The sequence below is a fragment of the Seriola aureovittata genome, chromosome 9, assembly GCF_021018895.1.
Source record: "Seriola aureovittata isolate HTS-2021-v1 ecotype China chromosome 9, ASM2101889v1, whole genome shotgun sequence".
Taxonomy (NCBI): domain Eukaryota; kingdom Metazoa; phylum Chordata; class Actinopteri; order Carangiformes; family Carangidae; genus Seriola; species Seriola aureovittata.
The window spans coordinates 8,061,883-8,087,156 of record NC_079372.1 but is presented as its reverse complement, the minus strand read 5'-3'; the positions used below and the strand labels follow the sequence as shown (position 1 = coordinate 8,087,156).

The 25,274-nt window shown below is 43.0% G+C and overlaps 2 protein-coding genes across 2 annotated transcripts; both read right to left on the bottom strand.

Annotated features, from left to right (window-relative positions):
- Positions 1-46: 46 nt before the first annotated feature.
- LOC130175127 (NUAK family SNF1-like kinase 1) lies at positions 47-15,699 on the bottom strand. The gene is made up of 7 exons (XM_056385423.1): positions 14,318-15,699; positions 9,317-9,437; positions 8,106-8,257; positions 6,463-6,528; positions 3,473-3,592; positions 2,523-2,655; positions 47-2,377 (listed from the first exon to the last, which is right to left on the bottom strand). The coding sequence occupies exons 1-7, from the start codon at positions 14,651-14,653 to the stop codon at positions 1,170-1,172; spliced, it is 2,136 nt and encodes a 711-aa protein (XP_056241398.1). The 5' UTR covers positions 14,654-15,699; the 3' UTR covers positions 47-1,169.
- A 136-nt stretch (positions 15,700-15,835) lies between these two features.
- LOC130175128 (kelch repeat and BTB domain-containing protein 12-like) lies at positions 15,836-25,179 on the bottom strand. Its single transcript, XM_056385424.1, has 10 exons — positions 25,035-25,179; positions 23,939-24,145; positions 23,606-23,787; positions 23,268-23,400; positions 19,684-19,917; positions 19,211-19,569; positions 18,857-19,130; positions 17,942-18,089; positions 17,657-17,854; positions 15,836-17,005 (listed from the first exon to the last, which is right to left on the bottom strand). Exons 2-10 carry the CDS (start codon positions 24,107-24,109, stop codon positions 16,857-16,859), a joined length of 1,848 nt encoding a protein of 615 aa, XP_056241399.1. The 5' UTR covers positions 24,110-24,145; positions 25,035-25,179; the 3' UTR covers positions 15,836-16,856.
- Positions 25,180-25,274: the final 95 nt, after the last annotated feature.

Here is a 25,274-nt window from a genome sequence, read left to right as displayed (position 1 = left end):
AAATTCTCTGTATCGTGTCAAAAGAAAAGGAAACAACTGGGAAGTATTCAGATTCACATAATTTATTTATTTAAAAAAAAAAAAAAGAAACTTGAACAAAATGAACAGAATTCTCTTCTCACAGTATGAAAATGACAGATTTAAAATTGCATACAACAACGTCCACAGCAGCGTTGGTGGTGTCACGATAAAAATGTTGTTCACAATGTGTGTGTTGGTGCAAAGGAGCAAATTGTGCACAGTGTAATACTGTGTAGTACAAATATACTCAGTAACATAGTGAAAACAGAACACTGTACTTTAACCCCCCATATTAAACATTTATAGTATACAAACATTTGATGACTGGTTTATGACACACTATAATGTAGTTGTGTGCAGATGTACGTGTTTGTTGACAGCGCTTGTAACTCGTCCTGCGGAGACGGGTGTCTAAACACATGATGAATAGAGTGAAACACAATTCTAATAATATAAAATTTGTCTTCATAGGAGAAGTTATAATTGTTGACAAATATTGTACATTTATAAACACTTAAATATGTCCTCATATCTGCTTACAACTACATTTTAGTGAGTTAAGAACTGTTTATGAAATGTTTATATAGTGTGTATAAATGCTAGATAGGGTAAAGTGGTTTTTAGAGATCACAACAGTTTAGTTTAGCAGAATTTATCCTCAGAATAGAGCTGTCAATGTGTTGTCAGTTTATTGTCAGTATGGACACCACTTATACGTGGCTTACATATCCACAGTCTACAGCATCCAGACTCAGATTTTTAAAGCTCATCTGAACAGAAATCTGTTGTAAAGTCTGAAAGAGGATTTTATTGTGCAGGTGAGGTTAGAGGAAGTTCATTAAACAGAGTGTCCATTCTGCCACATCCAGGTGCTATGTCTGCAGTTTGGCAGATATTTAGGTGCCACTTAACGTCTCGTCGCTCTCTGTATTGCCTCACATCCAGAATACAGTTAAATTGTCAAAGAGTACAGTTATCGTTCAATACAGACGAATACGCCAAGAAATGGTGCTTTACACTGGCAGTACAATGCTCAGGAGAGTCCACGTACTCGAGATGCAACCTTTCCAGAGCTCAGTAAGTCTTTTCAAGATGGCGGGCACTGATTATCATTTTCACCACAACAATGTCTCCATCATTCCCTCGGCTCATGTTAGTATTTCTTTCTGTCCTTCTCTGCCTTCGCCAACCCTGACCGTCTCAGCTCTCAGCTGCTCCAGGTCGTCCTCAGAGCTGCAGCCGCTGTGCTGCATCCCCCGGGAGAAAATCCTGCGACGGGACTGGGCGCTGAGGTCCAGCAAGTCAAAGGAATCGGACGAGAAGAGGCTATCCTCGCTCACCACACTGGAGGGCCGGCTGCGGCGTCCCTCGGCGCCCCCCGTGGCCTGGAGGAGCTGTTGCAGAGCCTCGGGGAACATCGCGGGGGCTGAAGGGGGAGTCAGGTGGTGGTCGTCGGGGAGATCCAGGCTGCGAGAAAACTTGCCATTGCGTTTCAGAATACCCTTCCTTCTTCTGACTGCCTCCGTGCACATGGTGGGACTCTCTGCTGCTGCTGGGAGACAGCTGTGCTGTTTGTGGGAGCACAAATCACCTGCGTCACTCTCTTTAACTCCTGCTCCAGAGCCCCTTCTATCTGAGGATGAGCCATAACCTGACTCCCCTTCATACAAGTTCTTTAGTATCCCCTTCTTGGGCATTTTGGATGAGGGCTGGCTGAATGTAGAGGCAGACGGCAGACTGGTGGACAGGACCTCAGCATGTGCGTGGGCAAGTGTGTGTGTTCGATAAGGTTGGGGAGAATTGTTACATGGATGGGAGGGAGAGTTTTCTTTAGGAGGGCTGTGAAAGACTGAGTCAAAACTCCTCTGGGGTTTCAGAATACCTTTAGGTTTCTTCCTCTCAATAGTGGAAGTGGTGGAGGAAAGCACAGCAGAGGAGGCAGCTGTTGCACAAACACCACCACATGCTCCCTGTGCAGTCTGGGGAATCGCATTCTCCTTGCGTGACTTCCTGACGCTTCCACGTACCCTTCCTCCTCCTCCTCCTCCTCCTCCACGATCGCTCTTCAGAGGTAAGCTGAAGTAAAAGGAGTGGTGAGAGCGCTGAGTTGGACAGGAGGAGTCTGAGGACAGGCACCCTGAGTCAACAGTCATGTTGCTGGCAGCAGCGACCCGATTCTGCCAGTCGATGTAGCGAGCCAGCAGGGGGGAGGGGCATTCTTGGTGTGGAGATGAAGGGCAGTCACACACACTCTCTTCATAACCCCAGTTCACCCACCAGTGGTTGGCTACATCCTCTATCGTGGCTCTCTCATCCACACGCACCGTCAACAACCAGTCGATAAGAGCGCAGGCGTCTGGAAGAACAGAGTCAACCGTTATTTATGCGGCTGAACACAATGCAATTAACTGGACACTGGTAAGAGCAATGCACAAAGACACCTGAGACTCTGGTGAAAGGAAGTGTAAATATAATGTCGACAGACATTGACAAAGGTTTACCTGAGGGGGGGTTGGGTCTGTGGTAGCGACCTTGGCTGATCTGCTCAGTGAGCGTGCTGTGACTCGCCCCGTCAAATGGCATGCTGCTGTACACCAGGGCATAGAGCAACACCCCCAGCGCCCAGCAATCCACCTAGCACACACACGCACACACATAATGACGAACATGCCACGCATGTAACTCAGGTTTTGATTTATACAAGACAATGAGCTGGTACATGATTTGATGTAATTTCAAGCGTGACAAAAATTAAAATAGGAGTATCTGAATGTTCAAGTTTTGCCTGACCCATTTACTATGGTTCATCTACAGCATATGCAAGACAAAATCAGTGCTTTAAAGCCCCAGTTATAAATATGTGTTTATTTAAAAACACCATACAAACACCATGTGTTTCACTATATGATAACTTTCTATGTCTCCGCGCTGTTGTGTTGTGAACGCAATAACTCTGTAACGCCTTGAAAGAACTTCTTCAAACATGGAACAAACATTCACTTGGACTCAAGGATGCACCGATAAAATTTTGGGGGGTCAAAGGTCAAAGGTCAAGGGTGCGGTGACCTCAAAACCACTTTTTAGTTCCTAATATTTTTTTGTTGCAATATGCTTTATTAATGTGGAGAGGTGCCGTCAAAGGCTTCTGTGACCCAGTCTCATTAAACAGGAAACAGAGCAGAGATATTCCCCTCTAAAATTTCTGAGCGAGCCTCGTCCCTTTAACCAATCAGAGAAGGCTGAAGACAGGGGTGGGAGCTTACAGTTGTAGTAAGTACACACCTCTGGCCTACTACTCTTCTCATACTGAGGCTTCAGGCTAGTATTATCAGCTGGAAGAAGACGCTGTGACTTCATGCTCGCACTAGTTTCATTTCCAGAACTTGCATGCTGTAGCTTTAATGAAAGACCCGTACTGTTTGAGAAGCAGAGACGGCAGCGTGTAACTCACCTCTGGCCCCTGGTATGGCAGTCCTTTCACTATCTCTGGGGCAGCATAGAGTGGACTTCCACAGTAGGTCTGCAGCAGAGTGCCCCTCTGGAAATGATTGGAAAGGCCAAAGTCGGCCAGCTGCAGAACAAAGAAGAGAAACCAATTAATACATTTTGATTTCATTTATTTTGTGTCCTGTCCCTGAGCTATTATAAGACTAGATCATTTTATTAATAGAACATTAGTAGTAACACTGACACATATTCCAAGAGGATATGAAGCTACTAAATCAAAACACAAAGTATTCAACACAACTGATCTATTAATAAATAAAGGCGGACCAAAACTGATGCAGAGAAAAAAAACAAGGAAAACATAATAAACAAAACCTTAAAAAAAAAAAAATATGAAATTAAAAACCTTTGTATCATCAGTTTTACAGCTGTGAGCTCAAAAGAAAAAAAGAAAAAGTCCAAAAGTAGCCCAGTAGAGTAACCAGTTCTTAAGACTCATCAAGCTCATTCCACACGTGTGGGCCTCTGCACACCACACTAAAACTTGTGCATTTAAGTTTAATACATATGTTTGTGTCAAGTGAAAAAAAATTATTTATATGACTGTGAGTCTCAGTCACGGATGACAGAACTACCTAACAGCTGTCACAGACACAACACTGAATCCTTAATCAATTAACTCATTCACTCACTTCAACACTCACATTCATCCTCACGCAATCAGGATTCCTTTTCACTGAGTACGCACTGCAAACTTTTAGTCATATGGCAAAAAAAAAAACACAATAACTCAAAGCAATTCCTTTTAAAGGAGCCAAAAATAGGTCTGCTGTGCTTTCGCCAGAGTAAGTGTGAGTGTGGAAAGACAAGAGCGCCAAAAACATCAGGCTGCTTACGCTCAACGCAACGGAACAATCACTCACTCGAGGCCATACGCAAACACACCGAGGCTCCTCTCTATCTGAAGAGATTATTAACATGCGCACCAGCCCACTATCAGCCCCTCCGGTGTTAAAAATACTCAACGTGACAGCTTTAATTCCATGGAAGAGAGGCACAGGAAAACAGAGACCTCACAGATGGAAGAAGACACAGTGTGTATATATAAATCATCTCACTGTTGATATAATACCTGTACATGTAGTGGCAATAAGAATGCAGAGACGGAGCACGTGCGTTGTTCTGTTTATACAGCTTTACCTTCAACATGCTTTTGTGTGTGTGTGTGTGTGTGTGTGTGTGTGTGTGTGTGTGTGTGTGTGCTCCCTTCATTGTAAATTCTCTTTCACCACCAGAGATACATCTGTGTGAAGGTCCTGTATTCATTTCAGCGCTCCGGCAAAGACATTCAGTCTTCACTGCTTGTATAAGACACTCTTTCCTCTGAACATACAAATGACTCCTGTACACGTGCCTTGGAAGTAAATGGACTACTGTAAGAGGCCACTGCCCCTACAGACTCTTGGTCACGTCTTGTGGGGGTCAAAAATTCAAGTTGCCTTTTGAGATCCTTGTGATATTATCATGAGAGAAGAGAGTAACATTTGGTATGAAGGGCACGATTATCTGGTCCTGCTGATCTAGGATCAAGTAAACAGTCAGTAAACTGCGCTGTTGTCTAATAAATAAACAAGCTCATTCACTCTGGTCAAATGTTCCATTTCAGTATCTGTATTTTACTCAGGGATTCACTGATGCGCTAACATTATTGGCTTCGCAGCTGTGTGTCGGGCGGATTTGTTTGCTTATTGAAGCTATGCTTCATACTTTGACCTACGAATAAAGATAAAAGCAGGAAGCTACATTTCAATTTGATGTTATTATTATCATTATGACTTTGGTGCTCACCCACCTCTGAATGGTTGATTCTTGTTTTTGTCCCCCCAGTATGTAAATACGTTACTCACTACACAAAAAACTCTGTATGAGAGGCGTCAGTGTCTGTTAACAGTTGAAATATGTAGCGAATGCATTATGAAAACACTCAGTTCAGAAAAACAAGTCACCCACTGTTCAGATTTCTGAAATAAAAACAGTCAGAGCGAATTCATATTAGTATTTTCCTAATTTATATCTAATATTATTATCTAATTATTATCTGTGGCGTCAAATTTTGATCAAAACTGAATGTTTTACCTAACATGTCTGGCAGCGGCTGCCTCTCACACACTGATCAGCTATTGTGCGGACATAACATGCCCATGCATTACACAGAGCCTCGGTCATTTCCTGGAGCGGACGCTGTGAAAGGCCGATGTGGTGAACCTGAGGTTTGCAATGAATGAAGAGCCGCTGAGAGGTCTGCACGTAGTGTTTTCTTTTGACGGACGGACAGAGCATACTTAAATTAAAACCCTCTGATTGGCGCGATTGCCACTGGATTCCCTGCATTCCCCTTTGGCCGTGCAAAGATCCCATATAAGGAGAGGAACATCCAAATAAGGCAAAAAATGACCCCTGGGTTCTTTTATAAGACCTGGCACTATGTTTGTGCTGGTTCAGTGTGCACGGCTTAACGACACATTGAAATTACTGTGGGCAGAAAGTGCTCCAATGTATGTTCTGAATGTGCACTTTGTTGGTATTTTATTGTGGAGCTGGAAAAATAATCCAATTACCATTACCAAAAGATTCCTACTACCATTACCATGGTAAATTTCCCATCACGAGCTGCACTATGTGAAGCTTCATTCCAGAATGCTAAATACAGCAGCAGTGGAAAAAGATGGTTTCCTGAAACGTTTCAGCCAATGTGTCATTAAGATGTATGTCTTCATGTTCAAAAACAAAAGTGAAATCTTCGGGTGAGTCATAATAACCCATGATGTATTTAACACCAGGCCAACAATGATTTTCGCCAGAGGACATATCCATTTTTTATTCAGGGATAAATATCTTGTCCTTGGAAGGAATTTTTTGATTTTCCACAGCATGCACGACCGCGCTTTCTTTGTCCGGAAAGTGACATGAAGGCGTATGTTTGTTCGATCTTACCTTTACATTAAAATCTTGATCTAAAAGGATGTTCTCCAGTTTGAGGTCTCGATGCACAACACCATTCTGCAAGAGAGCAGAGATACACATGAGATCCTGCACTGCTGCTTCCTCCTGTTTACACTCATATGTTTTCTCTCTACATGCAAACGTAAGACTGAAGGGTCTGAAGTTTACAATATAAACCCAGCCTGCGGTGCACAGAGCGTTTGTCTTTCATTTATAATTTTAATAACCCTTACCCTCCACTCGGGCCTCATGCTGCAGGGCCATGTGCCTAACGTATCAAGGAGCCTTGAGAAAGGTTCTCCGACTGTTTAATCATCATCAGGAATGAGGAAGTGCCTTGTTTGGGTTAATTAATCTGATAGGATGTGATTTGATCCCCTGATGGCATTAGGCACCTGGGAACCAATGTGAAGCCACAGAGCGCAGACAGATGTGGACCCTGGCGAGGAAGAGCTGTGGAACAGTCTGTTGCAGGATTAAGTGTTTCAACGATACTGAGTAGGTAGTAAATCATAAGAAGAGACAATGCTTCTATAGATAACTGTGGCCACCCAGGAAGCCGTGTGACGCACAGAAACGCTGCTGTTGGTTTCTCTTAAAGCCACTGGCTAATGAGCCAGACTAGCCTCCTTTCTGCCATTAATGACTTCCTCTTCAGAGCACTTAAGTGGAGGAAATGACCCATGACCCTTAGACAATATTTTGTGAACAGTATGTAAGCCTGTATGTGCGTGCGTGTGTGTGTGTGTGTGTGTGTGTGTGTGTGTGTGTGTGTTGGTATGTATGTGCAAGGCAGAAGACGAGGATGAAAGAAATCTATGTGCTTGACCGGATTTCATTCTTGCTATTTTTAAATAACTATGAAGTGATTTGGAGAATAGTGAGAGAGAGAAAAAAAACCCCAAAAAGAAACAAGAAGAAAAGAAGCAAATGACTGAATTGTTTTCATTCTTCTCTTGAAGCCTTAATAATCTATCCACGTGTCCTGCATACCTCAGAGGCACATTCAATAATTCATTCATGCTGGAACATTCATATCTATTTTGGGACAATATTCAAGGGCACGAGGAGCAGAAAATCCACCTCCCTGCCTACTACAAAGCTACAGGGGCCCAACGTTAATTAATTCATGCAGAAACCAACCTGCTAAAATAAGAATGATACAAAAACAAAACCCCTTCCTGTCATATCCAGCTCAGCTGACTGTAAGGCACAGATCCTCACTCCTCTATTAATAGGATTTACGTATTGCCTTGATAATTCCTGTTGGTTTTATGTACACAACAATAAAAACAAAGGAACAAAGAAGAACTTGTGCGGAGGGAGGACGGAAGCTCATTTAAGCGACGTGTTTGTTAAATGTGTCAGTGTGTGACTGTAAAAAACAATCACGCCTTAATGCGCTCTTAACCCAGAGAGATCTAAAAACTCAAGTCAAGTTTTTCTGCAGTATTAGGATTAGGATTTAGTGGATTTAGCTGAACAGTATTTGCTTGTGCACCGCTGAATACCGCAGCATGCATGCAATTCAGCACGTGCCTATTTATACTGTATTCCTGCGATGCATTTGCAGAAAGTATGAGTGTGTGTGTGTGTGTGTATGTGTGTGTGTGTGTGTCAGTGTGTGCGTGAACCTTGTGGCAGTAGTGGACAGCAGATGTGATTTGTCTGAAGATGCTTCTGGCTTCTGCTTCGGGCAGTCTCCTCCTCTCCTGGATGAAGTCGTAGAGCTCTCCTCTGCTGGCATACTCCATCACTATCACGATCTTATCCCGGCTCTCAAACACTGCACAGGACACATTTACAATACGAGATTATGCAGATGCGTTTACATGAGTGTTAGGGGATACCTCAAATTTTCACGACACAACATTCTGCATCTTTAGAGACGGAGACAGGAATAATTAAGAGGCTGGAAGCTTGACATGTGTGGATCAATGTCTCCCTGGATCGCTGTAGCATTTGTTTGATGAGGGATTTTCTATTGCTTCACATTGTGTACTCAGATATTTACTGCTTTTTTTCTCTAATCACTACAGTCCTTTCATCACAATCTATTTAAACCGAGAAGGAACCAGAAATCGTGCACGCTGTCGGCCATTTGTTTCATGAGGTAAGACTCTTACCTGATTAAGGTTTACTGCCCAAAACAATGTAATTAAGTAAAGAGAGTTCAAGTGACCAACGAGTCTGCTAGACTGCTGGTTCCCTGGTTTTACCTCTGAATTGATTTGATATATGCTCATATGGATCCAATAAATCATTTCATCCACACTTAAGTATTTAAAGACATGAAATCCAGCAATGGATACAGAATATTTCAGAGAATAAGGCTGGTAATATCCCAGAATTAACAATCAATCAAAATACACAGTTTCATTTTTTAAAGGCTAAATGATTTCCTAAAATAGCTGATCACTGCAGCTAATATAAAACATTACTCACACAGGAGTTAAGTAGTGCACTTGTTAGGGCCTATTTTCAGATGCAGATTTGCTGCTTCAGTGAATGTATTCGGTTGTTCGCATGAGATCAACCCAGAATAAACTGCTTCATGGTAATGAATTAGTTTTTGAACAACACTGTGGGTTTATGGAACAGAGGAAGAAGCTGTATCAGGATTTGGACACATTGGGAATACTGGGATCGATTCGTTGTTGGTTGTGGTCTTCAAATGGGATTTGTTGACAGTAAAATTTCCTCTTATATGCATTGTATGACATCCACTTTAATTTCACAGAATCTGCGTTCATTTAGTCTCATGTAATTTTCTTTGAAGCATTCAGTCTAAAAATCACCCTTATATTTAGGACTTGTGTGTGTGTGTGTGTGTTTGCAGTCTTACCCTCATGGAAGCGTATGATGTTGGAGTGGCTGAGCGAGGAGGTGATCTCGATCTCTCTCTGGATGTGAATTTTGTCCAGGTCGTCAGTGATGCGCTCCTTGCGGATCGACTTGATCGCCACCTGAGAAAGAAGACACTGAGTCAATACATGTTTACATGAAGCTCAGAGCTGAAACCTCACATCATTTGATCACTGTTGTGATAAAGTGTGGATTGTTAACAACAGCATTGGGGACAGTAATGATGATGGTTTATGCAACACTTGTTGTTGTTGCCCATCTTCACAGAAGAGTCTAGCCGTCGAACACAGATTCGTCTTTGATCAACACTGATAAATGCACAGTTCGTGTATCACTTGCATAGACAAAGAAACAAAGACATACATAGTGTTGATATGGTTACACTCACGCTCACACACACACAAATAAAATCTCTGGGTATTAGAGATGATTATGTGGGTTTTAAAGGCTGGATGGTGAGAGCAGGTCTTCTGTGATCTGAGCCCGCTCAGAGGCAGAAGGTTGACAGCTGCACTGTTCACACTCTGCTTCCTTAATCCCAGGCACTCACTGTACCCCGATGTAACCCCCATCCACCGAACACACACACACGCACACACACACACGAAAGCAGGCACCCGAGCATGAGCCCCTAAATCTCTTTGGATAGAGTAACTGTCACCAAAATGGCATTGTACAAAGAGAAGACAGACCAGGATGTTCTTTTTAGAAATACTAAATAGTTACAAAAAAAAAAAAGGACAACAAAAGAGTAACAGATGTGAGGTTGACATCCGAACATAGCCCTGATCACACCGCTTTATAATTCTGTCAACCCATACAGAGTCCCCACGAGTGAGCAGCCCTCTCCCTCGGGTCGCAGCTCCTGAATTCTCAGCTGCCGGAAAAAAGAAAAAACGTCTACGAGACATTGGAAGACACAATTCACACGCTCCATCAACCGCAACAGTTATGCAAGACAACACAAACGCACTCCAGGGAACACCCGGGACTGACCTGACCTTCTACTACTGATGTGGCGCAATCCAGTGAAGGAGAGTATTTGTTGTTGTTTTTTCTATGTTTGTATCTTTACTATAATCAAGTGCTGTCTGAGGATGTTTCTCTCACATCACCAGAGTCACCAGAGTCATGCAGGGCCAGGTTTAGGGATTAGGCTAGATGGAGTACATCCAAGCTTGGGGAGCCATTAACATGTGGTCGCTTGCATGCATGCGAATCTTTTCTGACCCAAATACCTGCTGGCTCGTGGGACAGCAATGTGAGGAAGGTAAGGGAGAATGTGAAATAAGCTGCAGGGGTGAGGAGGGAGGATGTGAGAGGCGGCTAACAGAACAGGTGAAAGGAATGGATAAAGTACGTCAAAGTATCTGGACTCAGGGTAAAAATGTATTTTACTGTCACTCTCAGCTCTGAGTTACTGAGACATTAGAGAGTGTGAGAGAGTCTGAGAGCACAGAGAAGAGAGGGACGCACTCTGGGGATTGTTCAGCCTTCGGGGCATGAAGAGCATTTTTTAAAGGGGCATGTGTGTGAGGAGGAAGTGTGGGTATGTGTGTGTGTTTGTGTGATTTCACCCTTGTGTATGCAAATATTGCTTGCTGCGTCATGTCTAAGTACGACCTCTAAAGTATCCTCCTCACCAACATTGTCTCATTGTTCATGTTCGTGCGAGATATCATCCAAAAACACCAAACTGTAACACATGTAGGAAACATAAGTGGCAATGTGTGTGATGTAATCATTTATTCTTTAGTGCAGGAGAGGAACATACTGTGGATGTGATAATGTTACAGCCAATACAAATGTACAATATGTACCGTCATAAAACTTCATTTAATCCAGTCACAGTAGAACTTTTTCTTCGCTTCCTCCCCCTAATCGTCTTTCTTTAATATTTATGGCCTTAGTTATGACTCTCCTCAGTGCACAAATCTTGAGGCTGCTGACTTTTTGCAGGTGTTTTTTGTGTGTGTGTGTGAAGTCACGATGGAATTTGGAGTGGCGGGCGGCCGCTCACCGACTTCCTCCTGTCCCATTATTCCCACAGACAAATTCACATACACACACACACACACACACACACACACACACACACACACACACACACACACACACACACACACACACACACACACACACACACACACACACACACACACACACACACACACACACACACACACACACACACACACACACACACACACACACACACAGAGCCCTAGGCTGTCCCTTGCCATAACAAGGGACTTCTGAACTGTGCAAGTGTGTTGATGTTGGTGGACTGCAAATTGGACAAATACACAAACTCAATGCGAAACGACAAGTAGGGCTGATGTCCACCCATGCACCACAGAGAAGATTTAACTGCTTGCTAGAAAAACAAAAAAACTCTTCAGGACTAATCTTCAAGTCAAACTGCCAATTTAAAGCGATAGTTTGATAGTTTGAAACTTAGTATGCTTTCTTGCCAATATTTAGATGAGAAGATTAATATTATTCTCATATCTGTCAGTTTAATATGGAGCCAGCAGCTGGTTAGCTTAGCTTAAGAGTAGAAACAGGGGGAAACAGCTAGCCTGGCTCTGTCTAAAAGTTAAACAAAATCTGACTACCAGCACCTTTAAATCTGATAATGAACACATTATATCTCAAATCCGGACTAAAACCGTAAATGCTAAAATGTCAATCTGCGTTTTTTTATGGTGGTTTATGTTTTTGGCTGAGCACAATGAGTAGTTGGGAGTCGCTGCTGGTGCTGACAAGACTTCAGGAAGTCACTGCTCCTTGCCAAGATATAGTCCAGTACATGTACATCTGTAAAACATAACTTTGTTTTTACACTTTTGTCCAGATTAGGCAAAAAATTAGTGATTAGTAAACTAATTAAGGGGCCAGAATACTCCGTCAGAACTGCTTTGGAGCCCCCTCCATGCACACCCCAAATCAGGGCAGTGTCCAACCAATAGTGTTACTTTCCGAATCCAACCGGTGAGAAAAACTTCAACCCATTCTTCTCTAGTGTAACCCAGCCCTTAGTGTTGCTGGTAGTCCCGTTCTGTTACCTTGGACCAGAGCCAGGCTTGCTCTTTCCCCAGTCTTTATGCTAAGCTCAGCTATCCAGCTGTGGTCTCCAACTTCATAATCAGCCAGATGTAAGAGTGATATCAATCTCCATGTTTAACTCTCAGCACATAAGCAAACAAGTGAACTTCCCAGATTGCAATTTTTCTCAGAGCAGACTGATTTATTTAGCACACAACAGCAGGACATGCAGCTGGTGTGTGCTTTTGCGTCTAAGAAGATAAAGGAAACTGTCAGAAACAAGAACTGCTACATCTGCAGACTGGAAGTATTTTCATCTTGGCAAAAATAGTCGCACTCTCTCTTTCCAAATGGTGCAACACAAGTTAAAAGCTGCACACAGCTGTAACATTTAAAAGAAAAAAAACATCAGAATGTACATTGCACAAAACCAAAAACATTTTAAAGTTATCCTTTTTCTAACATGCTTCAGTGTTAGAGACGAGTCAGGCTCCCGGCCACTGTAAGTGACCTACAGCACAGATTAGTGACCCAGCATTCATCATCTGTTCCTCTTTTCCTTCCATTTCATCCTGTGCATTAGTCATGTTCACCTCCTGCAGAACAAGCACTCGGGAACATTTACAGGAACAATCTCAAGTCGGGTCTTTAATCTAAAATATTTCCTCTTCCTCCTTCTTGCTCTAAAACCGTCTCCTCCTCTGCCTCCTCCCCGCACTCAAACAACAGCCCCCTGGTCTTGTTTCCAAAAATAATGTCCGTTTTGTTTCAAAGAATCCTTGGTATGTGCTGGCTACTGGCTCAAGGAATCCAGCATTTTCCCCTTGTGTCCCACACACTCACACACACACACTCACTCACTATCACACACACACACACACACACACACAGTACATAGCTAATTCTCTCTGCTCATATCCCTTCATCAGTCTCCTGCCCGTCTTCTGTCTTTCACTCCCTCTCTCAGTCCTTTCTTTCTCGCAGATGGAGGTCTCGGAGTTACAGTGAAAGCTGCCAGAGGAATGGTGCCAGTCACACTTCCACAATCTGAAGATTATCCTTATTACTGTGTGTTTGTTTACAAAAAAAAAGCAGAAGGGGAATTTGAGGCTGACGGGGTCTCTGTCTCTTTGTGCTCAGATCACAGCAGAGTGAGGGATTAAAGCCCGACTGTGGGCATAAACCCACAATTATTCAAACTAATCTGGCACCACGTTCTGTTTTTAACCTGGATACTCAGTTAAACACACATTATATTATTATGTCTGTCTGAGTGTGGCTATGTGTGTGTGCTCACTGGGTTGCTAATAAAGGGGGTCAGGCTCCTATTGGAGGAGACCTATTGTAGTAATTTTATCCCCTTGTTCAAGTGCTGAGTGAGTCAGACCAAAGGCATCTCAGCCTGGCAGCACTGGAAGCAAGAACTGGGTTCAGCATCAGCCCATGAGCTCACCCGCAAACACACAAACACAGACACACAGACACACACACACATGCCCCCCAGGAGCTCAACTCCACCTCCAAATTAATATTTAATAACTAATGAGCAACATTCTTGGAACAGCCACGTCCCAACAAACACACACACACACACACACACACACACACACACACACACACACACACACACACACACACACACACACACACACACACACACACACACTGCTGAAGACAAAAGCATTGGCAACATATCACATAACTCTATCAGGCTTTTGTATGGGTCAGCTGAGGAGGTTCAGAGGTCAGACATTTTCAGAAACAGGTTGATCATGATGTAGGCAACATTCACCCATAAACAGAACAATTGTTCTGCATTTCATCCTGCGTGATAAATATTTAAGATGAGGACAGACAGCATCCTTGAGGCACAAAGCTTAGTGGAAAGGCTTAAAATCAAATTTTGCTTCATATTCACCAGCACATTACTCACCGTCCTCAGACTTGCTCTCTCCACCGCCTTCTTCACTTTGCCGTAGGTGCCTTTCCCCAGAGTCTCCATCACCTCGTAGCGGTGTTTCAAGTTGTGTTTGTGCTGGTGCTTCTTCACTTCCATCGGCGCTGTGGCTGCCGGTGACCGCCCCGCCGCCGCCTCCATTTCTGGGTTTCTCTGCTGCCGCCTGTCCGCGCTGCAGGGACGGCGGCTGTCCAGCCTCGGGGACTCCTCACCGGCTCGGTGGCCGCTGGATGCCGCGTCCTGCAGACAACCGAGCTCGGAGCGGTCGCTGGTGTTCATTGCGCCTCTGCTGTCCGCCTCACGTCTGCCCATCCTCTCTGCGCACTGCGCGCACCTGTCAGGAAAAGGCTTCACTGGGGACTGGATCCCCAAATATCTATAAACTCTGAACACAAGCAGCTGAAGTCAGTGACAGAGCAGTTCCCCATAAAGAGCCGCAAACTTGTCTAATGTGCTAATTTCAGAAAACTCATCCGACCCATCTGAGCAGCAGCAGCACCAGCAGTAACGCAGACTACTTCTCTCCCTGTCTTCAGAATCACAGCAACAGGAGCGATGAGAACCACATGGTTCGGAGCGGTGGGTGGAGCCTCCTTATTCCTGTGCCAGCTCTCATAGCAACATCCCGGCGAGTCACACTAGACTTGGGATCACTGTGGGTTTTTTCCGACTGCACATACTTGACCTGCCCAGCAGCAGGAGAGAGGATATGAAGGCATGTATGGAATGTCGTGCGGGTCAGACACTCATCCTAAATCCACCGCTTCAGTCAGACATGTTTGTTGGTGCTTTGCCATGCGGTGAGCTGAGAAAAAATAAACCCTGGAGAAGACTTTGAAGAAACTGGGAGGAGGTAGAGACTTTGAAGTCAGAGAGAAGGAATAATAGTTGTTGGAAAGACTACAGGATTAAATTCTCATTCTTTTTTAAACTTTTGAAATTCACATATAAATAATCAAGACACACTAAAGGCAACTCATTTGGGAAAATGCAACTGTATCCATTTATTATCTTAGCCTATAAAAACCTTGAAAAAAGTGATCACAGGAATTCAACTACACAATAAGACTTGATGTGGCTGTAATGTCTTGGAACAGTTAATGAATCATAATGCTTAACCAACAAGTAACAAGCCATTATAAAGGCAAAAACACCTTATAATAACCCCTTCCACTGATTCTAACTGCAGGGAACCCTGATGGCTTACAAATTTGTTTTTGCTTTCCAACAAGAAAACGATCCTACTCCAACAAATGTTAGTTAAATAATGACCTCTCTGCATCCTTCATCCAGAGGTCAGGGGGTCACAAAGTCCACAACACGAGTCCTTACTGATCCAAATATATACAAATTGTAAAGGACAGAGAAAGCTAATCTGGATGGCTCTTCACCTTAAATTTAGGTTCACCACCTTTCCTGTGAAAAAGTCCAATTACTAATACAGTGTGACAAGTTATTATTGATCATTAAAGCATTCACACAGACCATTAACTATTAGTAAAGACATTAATAACCATTTATTAACTCTTTCTAAGTATATTATCTCGTAAAGTGCCAATATAGCTACAAGACCACCAAGAAGACCAGAAAAACAACAGGCCTAAAGGACCAGTGTGTAGGATGTAGCGACATCTAGTGGTGAGGTTGCAGACTGCAACTAAATGAATACTGTGTCCAAAGGTTAAAATCCTTGAAAAATGTAAAAAAAAAAAAAAAAAAAGACCCCCTACTGGTTCTCTGGCGACCTCATGGTGAGGACAAGAGTGCATTAACTGAATGAGCTATAACATGTTCTGTTAATGAGTCAGCCTTAAAGGTGCTGCTAGGTGGATTTTGTTTCTTTAACCTTTGGACAGAGCCAGACTTGCTGCTTTCAGTCTTTATGCAAGGCTAAACTAATTATCTGCTGGGTATGAGTTGAGTTTGGTATCATAATTCTCATCCAACCCTTAGCAAAAGAAAAGTAAATGAGCATAAATTAAACTATAATATTAAAAACTAAATATGTTTTCAACCCTAATAACTGTCGTCTCTCAGAGGAAACTGGAGGAAGTAGACATTTTACAGAAGGACACATCAGAGACTACAATTTGCGTCTTGTTTCCCACTAGCAGAAGACACTGGTTTCTTTAAACCATTCTCTCCCTGCTCTTAATCAAGTAGTTTAAGAACATTCATATGAATAACTTTCGGAAAGGTCATATGAGTCATTTCCAAAGAAACTAACCCATCTTTGTTGTTTATGAGGATTTCCTAATTGTTCATAAAGATTAGAAATTGAAAAGGAAAACACTTCTCACAGACTTTTACACCTAAGTTTAAAAGAACACAGAGTATTCTGTTTTTTAGGAAGGCAACCAACTAGACATCCAGATTTCACTCTTGCTGTCGATACATGTGAAATCCTGGCGTTAAGCCAGGTTTAGATACATTTGTATGAGGTTTAGAAGGCAGAAGCTGATTTCCCACACATCATGGCCCCTATCATTGTTGCTCAGAGCCAGGAGGAGATGCATCAGGGTGCGAAGAGGTTTCGAGGATTGAGGTTGGCCACCAGACAGACGTCATAGCTGTCGTGCATGGCTGCTCGTCTTTCCACCACCGTCCACACATTGTCCGCGGGGTCCAGTAACAGAATCTCCTTGGTGATGATCTCATGACGGCCTGCAGTCATGAGAGAAAAGTATGTGAGTTACGGCTGACCAAAATCTAATTTCCAGAGAAACTGCCTCATCAGTGAGCTGGCATTCCCTAACTCTGATGCCTTGTGTTTGTGCAACAAGAGGCATTTCAGCCTGCAAAGGCTGATTCACCACAATGTTAAAGACATGGAAATTTTCTTGGTGACTAGGAGCGGGGCCAGATGGGTGCACTGACCCCCCCCCCACCCTCTGGAATCCGATTGCCCGCCCCTCTGGTGCCCCCCTACCAGAGCCAGAGATGCCAGAGAGGATTGGTAGTTTGCTTGTTGGTATCATTCGTGGATTACCAAACAAGAGCCAGAGCCTCTGCAGTGAAGGGACTGTTAAATAAAATCAATCAAACGACTACAAAGACACACAAAACAGTGCAACACCTAAGGACCACAAAGAGACACAAAATCACCACAAAAAGATGCAAAATGTCAAAACGGAGATGCAGAACACCCACAAAGAGATGTAAAACAACAACAGATGTGAAAAGACAACAAAGACTTGCAAAATATGCAAATCAACCACAAAGAGACACAAAATGACTACAAATGATGCTGCCGCTTGTCTCTGGTACCACACAAAGAAGCTGCTTGAAATAACTGACAGGCATTCAGTGACTGACCAGCCCCCTTGTAGTATCCACAGAGGTAGAGCTTTCCCTCCAATACTCCTACATTGGAGGCGTTGGTTCGGAGGGAGAGCAGGGACATGGGCAAGGTCGGTCCCGCCCTCCAGGTGTCTGTATCTGGGTTATAGATCTCCACAGAGCTCAAACAGCGACGCGACTGTCCACGGTCCTCTCCATCACATCCAATACCACCTGAAGAAAACACACACACATTGTCTGACTCCGCTCCTTCTCATACACAGTGAATACGTAGGGATACAGTTGTAGCTTGTCTTAGACCTAATATGTAGATTTCTCCGTTGAGGACAGCCGTGCTGCAGCGGTACCTGGAGTACTTCATCCTGGAACACTCTGTCCACCTGTCCCTACCAGGGTCAAACTGGAACACACGGTTACTCAGCTTGTCAGGCTCATCATCCGGATGATCCTGTGGTAGGAGAGGAGGAGGGTGCGATTTAGGCAGAGGGAGGAAGAAAAGGACAAAGGTGTGAGAACTGAGAACTGAGAAGCAGCAGAAACAGAAAAGAAAAAAAAGGGAACTGCTCCTCTGAGTCTTTCACCAAGTCACTGAGTTGCCTTAAAGCTGCTACTTGTAGGATTTTATTTTAGGCTTTTCAGCTAATTCTGTTGGCTTAAGGTTTTGTTGCAGATAACTGAATTGTTACAGCTTCTTTCAGCCCATTCGTCTCACCACCTCTGGGAATTTTGTAATTCTACTCAGCGGATTTACTGCCGCTGAAAACTTCCCTGCAGGATCGCAGCGAGCCGCTGACGTCGTGAGACATTGATATTTGGTTGAATTTAGGTTGAAGAAATCAGTTGACAGTGGACCTTGATATTTGTATTTCTCTGATACATTAAATATGTATCAATAAATATGCAACAATCAAAGTCAAAAGTCAGTAATAACTTTGTTGAGTTTAACAATCAAAAACTGCAAAATCTGCTTCATCTGGACTATGTGGTTTGATCAGGATTTATAGACCAAAACACTCACCAACTATCATCACATGTGATTCAGAAAATTGCGACGCCGCCTTTTTCCAGCTTCAAACCAATGAGAAAAATACAAATGACAGAAATCTGAAATTTCAGAAACTGTATCCTCTTTCTTGCTCAGGGACACACTTCAGTACACCCTGCGCTGCACATTCATTATTGACTGCAAAACTATTTGTATTTACAGGTCTGTACCTGTGGTGTCCAGCCACCCAGCACATAGAGATGCTCCTTCAGGCTCACGGCGCAGTGGCAGGCTAGAGGGAGAGGCAGAGGAGCGAAGCTGAGCCAGCTGCCTCCTCTCTTCAGCGACCATCTCTCCACACTGTCTGTGATGATGTAGTGATTCCGCACTTTCATCTGACCCCCTATCAAATACAGGGCATCGCCTACCAGCCCTAAAGCATACATGTCCCTGTATGCTGCTGAGCATACCTCCACCCAGGTTTTCTCCTCTGAATTATCATACCTGGAAGACAGACAGACAGTTCAGATCTGGTTCTGAATGCAGTGCCAATCAAAAATGGGGGTTTTTCAATTATGACACACCTGTAGATATCCACCCTCTTCATCCTGTGTTGGTCGACTGCCTCTATGGCCACCACTATGTTGTTGTCTCGTGTCACTGCCCCTGCTGTGATCTGGCCCGTACCTCCACAGCCCCTCAGCGGAGAGGGGATGTAGTAAGTCTTTCTAGCATTGGGGGCAAAGCAAAAGCTGAGGTCGGCAAGTCCTCCACGGCGGGCAGGCACTCCCTCTTTATTAACCCCGCCCAAACAGAGCAGCAGGTCAGTGGTCTCCATGCCATAGCGAAGAGCCGGGCGAGGTGGAGCTGACATCTCACAGAGACCCGAGGTCTGGAGAGCAGCATCAATCATCCCAAAGCACTCAGCATCCCGCAGCAACACCTGGAAGATTCATTCACAGGTATTATATTCTGTTAATCTACTAATCCCTTGATGAATGTGGATAAAAGAGTCTTGACTTGTATTACTTGGCCATTCCCTCCTATCCCTTCTCACCGGGTTTCTCCTCCTGGCTTTGCGGAGGAATCCGGGGTCCACAAGCTCTAGCCGGACACGCCTGAGTAACTGCACAGCCTGGGCTTCGCTCTGCGAGTCCCCTCTTCGCCTCTCCACCCAACGCAGCACCAGCTCCAGCACAACCTCCTCCTGCGATACGTTGAGGTCATCTGAACCCAACAGATTCCCAAGACTTTGGGCATCCAGGTCCAGCACTTCTTCTTCTACACAAACCTGATGAGAGCAGGATGAAGAAGGGGGCAAACAAATGGCAATGTCTGAAAAACACAAGAGACAGGATTGTAGCCAAAAGTGCTGAAGTGAAAATCTATACCAAAGCATCCCAACACCTGTGTCTGATTGTGCAAAACAGTGCAAGGGATTTCTGCCACCTAGTGGCAGCAATAAGTAACTGAAAAACAAAAGTCAGAGAATGGTGATTGCTGGTAAAGTGTTCTTCAGCTTAACAGTGACAATCATCATAGAGTTCATCGGCTCTGAGCCTTTGAAGTTGGCTGATCTTAAGGGGCCAATACACTGAAAAAAAATGTGGAGTGTGATTTACTTTAAAAAAACCTCGGTAACGATTTCCACACACAAATTCCTAGTAAATTTAACTTAGGATATTCTCAAGTAAAGTCTACATACCAATAAGTATTAAGTTTAACCAAAAACACTTGTAAAGTTTACTAGCAAATTTCTGTTTTCATGAGTAAATTTTACTCATTCCCCTTCTGTAAAATTTACTCAGACTACCACTGCATTTATTTACAAATTTCTGTAAAAAATACTTGCTTTTTCCTAAGCTTTTAAATGGCTGGACCTAGTTCTTAATTTAGCATAATTTCAGTAACATTTACTTGAAAAAGACTCTGTAACAATTTCCACACAGAAATTCTTTGTAATTTTTACTCTGGAAATTCTAATAAGAAACACATAACATGAAATAACCTTTTTAACAGTACCTTTATTTTCCAACACTGGTGAAAGAGGTCACTGCTTACAGTATTCCAACATACTGACTCTGGCGCTCGCATTACCAGATACATTTCAAAACAGTGTTGACAGTTAGAATTTAAGAACAACTTTCACCAAAAGCCATCAGTGTGTGGCTGTTTATTGTGTGCTCTGACACATTTTTAAATGGGACATTTGACCTCTGATGCTTTGTATGTCAGAGAGCCTTGACAAGAACATTTACAAAGAAAATGTCCAATGAAATGCCTAAAGGTATCACTTTAAAGTGAAACAACTGCAAGTACCATAAAGTGCAAACACTGCAAGGAACATGAAAGTGCAGTTAGAAATATGTTACTTTCTTTAAAAGGTAACTCCAACAATTGTATGTAACCATTCACAATGTGTTCTACCTGCAATACAATTCCAGATGCCAGTTACCATAACAGAAAACACAAACTGGGCTCAGGCTCAACATTTACAACAGGACATTTCTTTAACTAGTTTTTCTTACTAGCCACCAAGTATTTCCTCTGAACCACAAGTTAAACAATGCAGTTGGTTCAGAAACTTGCATGAAAACAGTCATCTCATGATATGAGTTTGTTGTGCAAAGCCCGGACTTGGGGAGACATCTTCAGGATGTCAAGCTCAAGAAAGAGCTTCTGAAACACTGCAAATGTGTATTTCAACTTTGGTGGGTAATTCAGGTCCATTGCATAGATAAAGCCCATCAGCAGCAGGCAAGCCTTTGCCACACTTTTACAATCATCAAGAACCTCTTTTCCCTCGATGATGATCGACACATGTTCAGGGCTGTGGTCTTCCTGTGCAGTATTTCCATGGACGACAACGATCTTCAAGACGTGATGAGCATGGTCATCTCTGATGGTTTCTTTGCTTACATCCTGTCAAAAACATGTGAATCAGTGCTCAGAAGTCAATATACTATAGATATTTTCTTTAAAGTTCCTGAATATACAAGAGGTGATTCACAGGGTTGGCTAATTAAAGTGGCCATTTAATACTTATACAATAATGCAACAGAAATAAGATATTCAGAACAAGACATTGGTTAAAGTATTTACACAAGTACTGATTTGAATCAATTTACTTTTACATAGATAAAGACTCAACTAAAGTTATCAAATGTCTTTTCACATCTTTCTCAGTTCAAGTTAACCCTACTTTGTGCCTTTCATGTATTAGTGTACATTTGGGTCAGAGGTAACAATCGTATTTTCTCAGAGATGATAAACTGGCATTGTTTCAAAAACCCAGAAGGTTGTTAAAAACACTTGATATTTTCAGAATCCTCAAAGACTCTTGGAGAAAACAATCCTTTTGCATCACTGTTTTGTTTTGACTTAGAAACCCAGATGCAACTTATACTCTTATAAATACTCTTATAACACACTGACTCCTAAGTCAACTGTGCCATCACTGCTTCACTAACAAACTGCATTTAATGTTACTGCAGTGATAGCAACTTAGCTTGGCTAGCCTCAATGTTAGACAATGCCTGGGTTAGCATAGCGGCTAGCGCCGTTTGCGATTAGCGTTAGCTTCGCGGCTAACACCCATAACGACCTTTTAAACATTTTAAACCAATAACAGTGATACAGTCTCTGCCACAGCAGTGTTAAAAGCTCAATAGCTCCTACTGGTGTTAAGAGAAGTATCTGAACAAAGCAGGCATTGTGTTGTCAGTTCACCCAACAGGCTAATATCAACAAGCAAAATGGTGCCTCCATTCTGTGTAAACGTTAACATTACCGGACCTCAAAACACCTCAAAACACAACAGGAACGCCCTACGTTTGACGAAAGTGGCACCTCACGTTCAGTGTAACACACACACTGGACAGTTATCACACTGTAGCCATGTTTACCTGTGCTCAGAAGCGTGTCTGTGTCCGCTGACCTCAGAAAAAGTACGTTATGACTCAAGTCCAAAGCGGTCCGCGGACGCGGGGAGAGCGGGGGACCCCTTAGCTAGCTAGCTAGCAGGCTAAAATATTCAAACACTGACCAGCCAACATAAAAATAAAAAGTTAATTAATCATATACATACCCCAAGGGTCCACGTCCATCAATTGTCTCATCAAATGAGCACCCAAACGACCCCCTAGTCGAGGTGTGTTGTCCAGGAACCCTGTTCTTGCTGCTGCCTCAGAAGTCAAAAGTACACGCACTCTGACCTCACCTGCTGAGCATGCGCAATATTGCAAGCTGACCTCCAATTACCCAAGTAAATTTTACTTGCTTATGTCAGGTTGCACAGTCAATACAGTTGTTAAGTTAATATTACTTGGAGTGATGGATAATATTTACTTATCAAAATGAGGATACATAATTACAAACAAACATCAAGTAACACATTAAATAAAAGGTGACATTTTAAAGTAAAAGCACTGAAATAATATTTCCTTGTAAAATTTAAACAAATAATCAAGGTTATAATTACAAGACCAAAAAATCATTTTTTTCAGTGTATATGTTATAAAGCAGTTATTTTTCTGAATCATTTTCAGGACAAATATATTTTTGTTTTATCTTGGATGTTGGGTAATTGTTTATGGCCCTAATTGAGAGAGTATTTGGAACTTTTTCTACTGAATGCTTCACCTGTGCAAAGTGTTGGCAGAGGTATCTTAAGGCGCAGTCAGCCAGACCAGTGGCCCCCAGGTCTCTGGCCCAGTGGTACAGACCGACACAGTTGGAGGCGTCCATACTGGCCTCCATGTGGCTCTGACACAACCTCAAGCGGTAACAACAAGGAAGCAACATATTGTCAGTATTTCTAACATGGGTCACTGTCTTCTAAGATGCTCCACCTACATATCTTACTACTGTTCTTGACATAGGCTACAAGCAGGATAACAGGTAGGATGAATGGTAGTTGGCCCTAATATCCCAACCTCTTACTATATAAGAACAGGTCCAGTTAATGTTATTTTTTCCACCTGAAGGCTCCGTCCACATGGAGCAGGAAGGCCACAGCAGCCACTCCCTGGATGTTGTCATTGGAAAGGGGGAGTTCAGCACGGTACATGTAGTCCAGTAGCAGCTCCAGGCTCTGAGCAGGAGTGTCTCTGAGAGATACCTCTCCTCCCCGGGTCTCCTTCAGACCACATGTAAACATGGCCTGGACACAGCAATTCACCAAAATAATGGAGCATGAAACAATTACAGTCTCAATGCGTCATCAACAGCTCTGCAAAACGCAGGTTGCATCATCTTGTATTTTCATATATCAGCACGATACATTTCAACAAATCTGTGCATGGTCACTTCACCTGGAAGTAGGGGCTGAATGCAGACAGCACAACCTTGTGGCAAGGAAAGGGAATCCCCTCTGCCAGCAGCACCACATCGGTGAGCTCCTCAGACGCTCTCATCCTCTCCAGCTTCCTGAGCAGAAGTGAGCCATGCTCTGCCTGAGCAGAGTCTGGTACCTCAGGGTCCATGCACTCTCGTTCTGGATGTCAGCATAGAGAGAAAAGCTTGGGGCAGAGCAGTGTTGAAAAAACATGAGGGGAAAATAATTAGAGAGAACATCAAGGAGGGATTTGGTTCATACATATACTTAACATGAACAAAACTCCAGATTGTGAAGATTCATTTTATCATCTGATCTTACCAAACAAAAAGAGAGTCAGAATAGGCTGACAGCTTTTTGACCTCAAACCACAGCTGTGATCTGATTACAAATGTGACTGAACTGGGTTACTTGAAATGCAAAAAAAAAAATTCCAAAATGAAAATTAAAGGCTGAATTTACTTTGTAATTATGTTCAGTGAACTGCATGTACAGACCACACATTCACAAATAGCTCTTTCTCTTTTTTCCAGCAGAGCTAATGTATCACTTTAGACTATTTTGTTTAGTGCTACTGATCACTGGACACTTGTTTTTTCACTTGTTTTTTCACTTGTACACAGTTAGGTCACTGCTGGTAAAATCCACAGTCTCTCTCATTGATTTCACATAATAAATCTTCTCCAATCACAGAATGATCATTGACAAAATGCTGCAGATGAGACAGATTTTTTAGATTATTTGGTCGCCATACCATGCAAAATGAAAACTAATATAAGCACAAACAGCAGAAGAGGAGCCTCTCAGACTGTGTATTTGTTAATTAATGGCTTTGCTCCATTCTCAAAGGCCTTTCTTTTCCATGTTGACCAGTATATCAAACTAGTTCCACCCCTGAGCAGCTGGCCCACCGACTCATGCACTTTTGGAGACAATAATGACACTATCAGTGAGCGTGCCAGACACACACAGGTCACCTCACTCCAAGCAGACATGCACAGGCAGTTCACAGTGTGAGCCGGCGCATGTTAGCATGACTTTAGCTTAGCACATGCAGAAAACAGCTATCATACCAGTGGGGTCCCGAGGCAATCCTGGGCCAGGACTTAGAAGTTTCTGAATTGAATTGACGTCACCTTTGATATCTTCAACTGCTCTTTGCAGGCTGTTGTATTGTGTTTTGTTTAGTTTTTGCTGGCAGGTCTGTGCTGTGTTCACTGTGCTATCTGCTGCCTGTGAGTGGGGGCAATAGCATGCTCACTGTTTAAAAGGTTTAAAATAGACCAGTAAGTTCTGTGGTGTGTTCAGGTTTC

Bases quoted from the DNA above. Each gene is read 5' to 3' on its own strand.
- LOC130175127 (XM_056385423.1), bottom strand. From the start codon at position 14,653: ATGGGCAGACGTGAGGCGGACAGCAGAGGCGCAATGAACACCAGCGAC. The intron at 8,258-9,316 runs GTAAGACTGCAA...TGTCCTGTGCAG, and splicing joins CATCATACGCTTCCATGAGG to TGTTTGAGAGCCGGGATAAG. The intron at 3,593-6,462 runs GTAAGATCGAAC...TTTGTTCTGCAG, and splicing joins ATCAAGATTTTAATGTAAAG to CTGGCCGACTTTGGCCTTTC.
- LOC130175128 (XM_056385424.1), bottom strand. From the start codon at position 24,109: ATGGACCCTGAGGTACCAGACTCTGCTCAGGCAGAGCATGGCTCACTT. The intron at 19,570-19,683 runs GTGAGAAGGGAT...TGAATCTTCCAG, and splicing joins AAGCCAGGAGGAGAAACCCG to GTGTTGCTGCGGGATGCTGA. The intron at 17,006-17,656 runs GTCAGTCACTGA...TCATGACTGCAG, and splicing joins TGGATACTACAAGGGGGCTG to GCCGTCATGAGATCATCACC.